The 7,871-nt window shown below is 52.4% G+C and overlaps 1 protein-coding gene across 1 annotated transcript; it reads right to left on the bottom strand.

The window, feature by feature from the left end:
• Positions 1 to 939: 939 nt before the first annotated feature.
• On the bottom strand, positions 940 to 3,442 carry LOC306648971 (ribosomal biogenesis protein LAS1L-like). The gene is given in 4 exon segments (XM_079119517.1): positions 940 to 2,692; positions 2,694 to 2,889; positions 2,892 to 3,146; positions 3,193 to 3,442. Coding segments are annotated over 4 exon segments (2,196 nt in total). The 5' UTR covers positions 3,383 to 3,442; the 3' UTR covers positions 940 to 1,137.
• Positions 3,443 to 7,871: the final 4,429 nt, after the last annotated feature.

Below are 7,871 nucleotides of genomic sequence, written 5' to 3'. Positions count from 1 at the left end.
CACTCAGCATTTATCGTCATTCATTCTCATTTCGCTCTCTTGCACCCTTACAGGCAATACAGTAACTAGAGCCCCTTGCCTGCTCTAGTGGAGACTACCTTCTTATTTCTGTGACCATATGAGTCTTGCCCATCCTGAGGTTTCGTTTTAACACTGATCCAGGCTGTGGAGGGCAGCAGTGCTTCATTCCTTTTAGTTGCCAGACAGACACAGCTGTGTGTCCCCCATCCAGGTTGTTTCCAGCTTGGGGCTTTTATGAATGAGGGTGCTGTGAGCATTCTCCTGCAGGTTTTTGGTGGGCATGTTTTTATTTTCCCCAGTAAATACATAGGAGTGGAACTCCTGGCTCATAGGTTAGGATACGTGAGTAACTTTATTTTTAAAACGGTCAGTTCTCCAAGTGACTGTGGAGTTCACAGCCCCACCAGCAGCAGTCAGCAGAGCTGCTGGGATTCCAGGCTTGCTCCACTGCGCCCAGCTCTTCTCCCTGTTGGTGCGTAGACTTCCCCTGGGTTTCCCGGAATGTGTCCTTTATCTGCCCTCTCTGTATGGTGAATGTTTTCTTCTAGCTTATGGCTTATCTTATTATTTTCTTAATGATATCTTTGATCAGCAGAATTTTTTTACTTGACAGAATTAAATTTATGTTTTTTTTTCAAAATTTGTTTTAGTTGTTGATGGACCCAATATCTGTATTTTTTATTTTATGTTGTGCTGAAGTTCGAACCCAGTGCCTCACGTGTGCAAAGCAAGCTCTCTATCACTGAGCTATGGTCCTAGTCCCACATTTATGTTTTTTTTTTTTTTTTCCTTACAATGAATGCTTTGTTTCTTGCAGAGAACTCTTAGCCTATTCCAAGACTGTGAAAATATCTTCATGTACACTCTTATGCAGCGTTTCAGTTCCAGCTGTTATATTTATTTATTTATTTATTTTTTTACAGTTGCCTGTTTATTGTTTTTCAAAACAAAGCAAACTAAAAGGGGGAGAAACATTCAAAATTCCATTGTGGTGGAAAGCTGATTTGATGCAGCTGATTCAGTCTGTCTCCCAATTGTATCATGGAACATCAGGTGTACTCTGGGGTGGGCTGTTGTCCTGGCAGGGATGGATGAATAGTTGCATCAAGGCTGGCATCAGAAGAGCTGCAGGCCAGTTTTGAGCCCATGCAGCTGCCCCTGGCTCCAGAGAAGGCCCTCAAAGTTGCTGCTGCTATTGCTGCAGTTGCTACTGCCAACACCACAGCTTAGGCCCAGGGTGCCAGTCTTGCCTGTTGGGGGTTCCAGCCGCTGGTCTAGCACAGGCTGGTCCAAAAGATACATGGTGTCATAATGGTCCAGCATAAGCTCTGCTGGGTCCTCAGTCTGACCTGGCATTCGGCCTAAGGGGAAAGTGTCCCATCGTACGTCCTCTGAACTAACTTGCCATGCAGAACCCTGCAAAGCTCCTCTTTTATGAGCCAGGAGCCTGGCATGCTCCACAGCAGGGGATTCGTGCACAGTAGAGAAAGGCCCCACCTCCATTCTGTCTTCATCTTCTTCCTCATCTTCTTCATCATCATCGTCATCATCATCTTCATCAACATCTTCATCATCATCTTCAATCCCCTCTTCCTCTTCAAGGTCATCTTCCTCTTCCTCGTCTTCTTCCTCCATCTGGTCTTGCAACACTTTTTTCTCCTCCTTCTCTTCTTGATTGCTATCATTATGGCTGCCCTGTTCCCCCTGCTGCTGGGCCTTTCCTTCAGACCCGCAGTTAGAACCAGCTGGTTTGAGACCCCAGTACAGGCTGTCCAGTGTGTATGGAGATTTCACAATGGGGGGAGCCTCTGATCCCTCTTTCACCTGGCTGTTTTCTCCATTCTGAGTATAAATGGAACAGATGCGCAGCAGCTTCTCCTGCTCCCCATCTGGCAGGACCTGTCCCATGGCTTTTAAGACAAGCTGAAGGAGTTGGGGACTGGCCCAGCAAGGTGAGCCCAAGCAGGACTCAACCACCTGGGGCCAATCAAGGGAGGCAGAGCAGTTGAACAGCCTCCAGCTCCTTCTTGCTTCCCACTGGCTTGCAGAAAACCGGCGAGCATTCTTTCCAGTTTTGGTGTTGGCCACGATCAGTTCAATGGTCCATCTAAGGATGTAGGTGGGCCGGATCCCACTGTCCCCCAAGGTTGGCAGCTCAGAGAACATCCTCTCCAGCAGGGCCTGCGTGAAGGTCTGGGAGTGCAGGCCCCTGAGCAGGGGCTGCCAGAACTGAGAGAACGGCTTTGGCACCAAGACGTCATTCAAGTCCATGTTTTCTTCATATTCTATCTGTAAAGCTGCCAACTGCTCAAATGTGGGAATGAGAAAGCCATCGTCCAAAAAAGCATCCAGTACAGCATTCCTGTTCTCCCATGAAATCCCCTTGAGCTCTGCCAGGATGCCTTCTACACATGGGGACAGTTTATTCCATGCCTTAACAGCCTGAGGTAAATGCCTAAATTTCTCCAGCACCTTAAACTGCTCCTCTTCATAGGATACCAGCAGTTCTCGGGCTCTTTCATACAACTCTTTATGTCTCAGGGCCTTTGCCAAATGAGCATCCACCTCTTCACTGACTTTACTATCTCCATCAGCCCTGACATCCAACTCTGCACCTTTCCCATCATCCTGAGGTTCTGGTTTCTGTCCTTTGATGTCGTCAGCAATGTTCTTCTTCTTGGTCCTCTTCCTCTGTCTCCACCCTGTCCTCCTCCAACTCCCAGGTTTCTCTTAAGCTGTTCTCCAGTTGATGGCACCAGAAGGTCTTCTGGAGCCAATCCAGAACAAAGTAGCAGCCTCTGCGGCAGTCATTTATATAGGGCATTTTCTTGTGGGTCAACTCATGGCGAAGTTTAACAATCCAATCCGAATGTTCACCTCCTGAGCCAGGGACTTGAGGGGGAGCTTGGCAAACTTTTGCTTCCTCTCGGAGATAAGATTCACAAACCTGACCAATGCCATGCCATAGAGTAGTCTAAGTTCATCGGTGCCCAAGCCACCAGTTACATCCAGGAGCTTACAGCGTATCAGGTCAGCAGTAGAAGCCACTGCCAGGGGCAGTTCGTTGCCTAACCTAAAGGGCCACAGTCCAGCACCATCATAAAGATCCTTTACACTGGTCCACCCTCTACTTCAGAACCTTGGTTGTTGCAGGATATTCCCATTATATACTGCTCCTCCACACTGTGATGCGGTCCAGCGCATACCGCTGCAACTTATGGTCATCACAGAACAGATAGACTGTCACCTGGTCCCACTCGGCCCTGCTAAGCCAGGCGACCACGATGCTGTGAGCCCAGAGTGGCGACGACTTTTTCTCTTTGACACACTTTCCGTACCATGCACTCCACACACGATCCATACCCTGGGGACCCAGAGCTGACCCTGCCCCAAATTCCCACCAGAACTGGGATAGATGCCTGGCCCTGTGCCACTGCGGTCAGCGTGGGTTCAGCTCAACGTGCTACCCTCACTCCAAACCAGCTGTTATATTTAGATCTGTGATCTTTTTTAGGTTAATTTTTGCAACGCAGGTTGGGATTGATTTACTTTTCCATGTGCCAGTCAGCTGCTGTGAATGTACCACACTTGGTTTGCCCTTTCATCAGCTAGACTTCTGAGTTGTCCGCACTGTGAGGGTGCAGTGTGAGGATCCTGGCACGAGCTTCTCATGGGTGGATGTGTTTTTATCTCCCTGGAGCATATACTTAGGAGGGGGGTGGTCCCTCCCGTTAGCCTTTGAAGGAACTTCCAGATGGTGTTTTTTTTGTCTTTTTGTCTTGTTCGCAGTGCTGGGGATCAAACCCAGGGCCTCGTGCTTGTGAGGCAAGCGCTCTACCAGCTGAGCTACCTCCCCCGCCGCTTCCAGATGGTTTTAAAGTGGCTGCACCATCTCACATTCGTCAGCAGGGAGCATTCTGGTTCTCCTCCTGCTTGTGCACACTCGGTGTTTGTCGTTTGGATCAGAGCCTCTGTGTTAGTCGGCTCTCCCCACTGTGACAGACCTGAGGTTATCAAGTTAGAAAGGCTCGTGTCCTGGAGGTCTCCCAGCTCGCCTGGTCGTCCCTGTCACTTGGCCTGTGGCGTGGCGGCACGTGGTGGGAGAGCATGGCAGAGCAGAGCCTCCCGACAGAGAGGCGGGTGGGCTTGGGCCCCCGCGTGGCAGGCCCCCAGGACCTGGAGCCCTCCGGCCTGCCCCAGAGGCTCTGCCGCCTCCCAGTGGCATCCCCTGGACAGGCTCGCACCCGAGTCAGAGCGCACCTCAGTGTTTGCTCCTCGCTGTTCTTTACGTTCAGAGGCAGCTGCTGACTCGGTTCTCTATGTGGCTGGCTGTGAGGCCCGAGGGAAACTCCAGAAGGCTCATCTTCCTCGTGTGCGTGTGTGTGTGTGTGTGCGTGTATTTATTTTTTGTACCAGGCATTGAACCCAGGGGCACTTTACCACTGAGCCACAACTCCAGCCCCCAGCCCTTTTATTTCTTAAGACGACATTGCTTAGGGCCTCGCTGATTTGCTGAGGCTGACCTGGAACTTGTGATCCTCCTGCCTCAGCCTCTCAAGCCACTGGGATCACACGTGTGCACTGCTGTGCCCAGCCGCTTCCACGTTTTAGCAGGTATGAATGATGCTGTTATTACTGTGGTGTATACACATATCTTTGGGAAACTGTCTCTACTTCTTTGGGCACATACCACGTTTTCCATGGCAGCCGCACTGTCACATTCCCACCACTGAGCACCAGGGTCCTCACCGAAACTTGTTTCCTCCTCCTCCTCCTCCTCTTTTCCTCTTTCTTACTTCACAGCGCTGGGAGTCGCAGCATACTGGGCAAGTGCTATACCACTGAGCTACAACTCCAGCCCTTTTTCAAATCTTGTTTTTGAGACGGGGTCTTACTAAGTTGCACAGACTGGCCTTGAACTTGTGGTCTTCCTACCTCAGCCAACCGAGTAGCTGGAATCCAGGTGTGCAGCCGTCCCTGGCTGTTGGGGTGTTTGGTCGTAGGCATCCTGGTGGGTGTGAGCTGATAGATGTCTCGTTGTGGTTTTGCTTTTCACTTTGCCGATGGCTAATGATATTGAGCATCATTTCACATGCTTGTTGGCCATTTGTGTATCTTCTCTGGAAAGCTATAAATTCAGGTCCTTTGCCTGCAATCCTGCTTCTCTCATGTTCGTCCCCATGTCCTCTTCCATCTTGATCTAAAAACTGCTCACTCTTCCTCCTGAGCGTCCTGTGTGTACACACCCCTGTGGGCCTGCTTGGCATCTCTTCCTCCCTGGGTCTCACCCTCATCTGCTGGTGCAGTCGGTCCCGTGCCACCTTCTCCACCGTCCTGGTCTCTGGTGGCTTTTTGCACCCTTCCTTAAACCTGGACTGACACTGAAGGTGCCGAGCAACCAGCCTGGCATGGGTCCTTCGTCTGTCCAGGCTTCTGTTCTGTTCTCGAGCTGGGAAGTCCAGGACTGGGGGTGAATGGGCACGCTCCCTCAGGCCGCTTGTGCCAGGGCACCGGGCTGTGTCGGGAGGCTGCACCCACAGGACCTAGACTCCTTCCTAAGGCGCCTTCTTTTCATTCCATTATCTTGGGGATCCGCTCTCCACATCTGAGTGTGGGGCATACAGGTCTTCAGAGCACAGCAGACGGACCCTGGCCTTTCGAACGGATGCTGGCTGCAGGACTGCTGGAGGAGGGCACCCTGAGTTGCAGGGTGCTGGGTCCTGGCTTGGGGCACTGGGTGTGGCATGTTTTGAACAACTGGATGTTCTGATCACACTGGCCCTCCCGTCTCCCTCTGCCCCCTCGAGAGTGGGGAGGTGGAAGGGCTTGAGAAGCAGGGCCTTTGCCATTCCGTGTGCCACGGCACACAGGGATGCATCTTAGCCGGGGATCTTGCCAGCTGCGTCGGGAGAAGTGAGGATGACATGATGGCTTGGCCGAGGAGGACCAGGTGGGGGTGGGAGGACCAGAGTGCCGGGGACACGCAAGCCCACCCCAGCCTGCTCCCGCTTCCCACCTCAGGCTCCGCCAATGCAGTCGGACAGTTCCTACTCTTACCAGCCCCCCTTTGAGTGCTGGCAGCTGTATTGTCGTGGGTAGGGGCGGAGGCTGGGGACCATGGGGAATCTCACATTTCCCAAGCTGGCCCTGCTCCCCTCGGGGTCCCCATCAGTGGAGCCGCCCCCCCTCTCACTTCTCCACATGCCCATGTGTCCCTGCACCACAGTGTCCTGTCCGAGCCCAGAGGCAGAGGAGGAGAGGGCTGTGGGCAATGCAGGACTGTGGGCACAGCTGATGGCCTGTCTCGGGATGCGGTTGGCACCACTTGGGGAAATCTGAACGAGGATAGCGAGGCCCCGTGGCCCCCACACCCACCACGCTCACTGAGCTGTTCCCTAGTCGAGTGGCGGCTGGGTCTGGCCTGGCTTTCCCATCAGGAGCATCATGGGCTGCTGGAAACCTCACTTTCCAGACCACCGCATACCAAGGCAGTGCCCGGACTCAGCTGCCAGGTCCTTTCCAGGCTCCTTCATGCTGGCCTGGGGCAGCTGCATCCTTGTTTCCTGTGAGCTCCAACTTCAAGCCCCGAGTGGATGCCCAGTGAGCACCGTGCCTGGTGGCTTGAGCATGTACCAAAGCCTCGAGATACTGCTTTGGAGTGAGCAGCCTCGGGCATGCAAAGGTCACCTGCATCCAGGTCGCAGGCCACAGCAGCCTGCCCACGTTTGCACAGTGCTTCCCCCAGAACGCAAAGCTACCAGCTGCCACCAGGAGGGGGCTCTGTCCCCACAGCCCCACCTTGACTTCCTCAATATGGGGAGGCAGACTCTGGTCACTTCCTGGGTCTTTCAACCCTGATTCCCCACAGACAGGAAAGAGGAAAACCATGGCAGGATTGGGTGAGGAGCGGGCAGCAGGGTGGGCAAGGAGCAAGCAGCCTGGAATGGCTCACGGCATGGTGCCGAGGGAGGGGCCAGACCAGGGAGGTGGGAGTGGCCCAGCTGGATCTCCGTGGTGGATGCTGAGATCTCCACCCTAAGGTTCCATCAAATTCCAATCGACTGGTATTTCCTGAGCCTTCACTGGCTTCCAGGTGGGGAGTTGGACTGTTTCCAGAGATGAGTAGACTTGTCTCAACCTTTAAGAAGCTTGACCTGTGCCTGTAACCCCTGTGACTTGGGAGGCAGTGGCAGGCAAGCGTGGGGCCAGCCTGGGCAACTTAACAAGACCCTGCCTCAAAACATAAAGAAGGGCTGGGCTGGGGCTCAGTGGTAGAGCGCTTGCCGAGCACCTGTGAGGGGCACTGGGTTCAATTCTCAGCACCACATATAAATAAATGAATAAAGGTCTGTCAACAACTAAAAAAAAATCTAAAAATAAATAAAAAGAGGATGTAGCACCCCTGGGTTCAATCCTCAGCACCCCCCTCACACACTAAAGTTCCAACTGTGATAAAAGAAAGGAAAAATAGGCAACCCACAGCCTATTAGATTAAGAGAATTGGCTTAGTTATACTCCAAACACGGGAGGGGGTGGCCAATTGTATACAGGTCTGCCAAGAGTAGAAGGAGAAGGAGGCATTGGCTAATAGAGAAAGGACTTACTAGGCAGGGTAACAGCATGTGCAAAGATCCTGGGGTCTGAAACAACTGGAGTGCCTAGGAAAAAGGTGTGGGATTTCTGTGCAGCCAAGTGAAGCCAGGAGAGGAGGAAGAGGTGAGCTGGGAGCAGACCCAGAAATCTGCACTATCAAGGTGAGCATTCTTTACATTCAGTCAACAAATATTTATTGAGAAACTAGCAAGTTCCTGAAAGTGTCTCTTCCAGTGAGGGGACCCATGTGATGTCTT

The sequence above is a fragment of the Sciurus vulgaris genome (genome assembly GCF_902686455.1).
Source record: "Sciurus vulgaris genome assembly, chromosome: 17".
In the NCBI taxonomy this organism is placed as follows: Eukaryota; Metazoa; Chordata; class Mammalia; order Rodentia; family Sciuridae; genus Sciurus; species Sciurus vulgaris.
The sequence above is the reverse complement of the archived record's forward strand: the minus strand, read 5'-3'. Positions and strand labels throughout refer to the sequence as shown.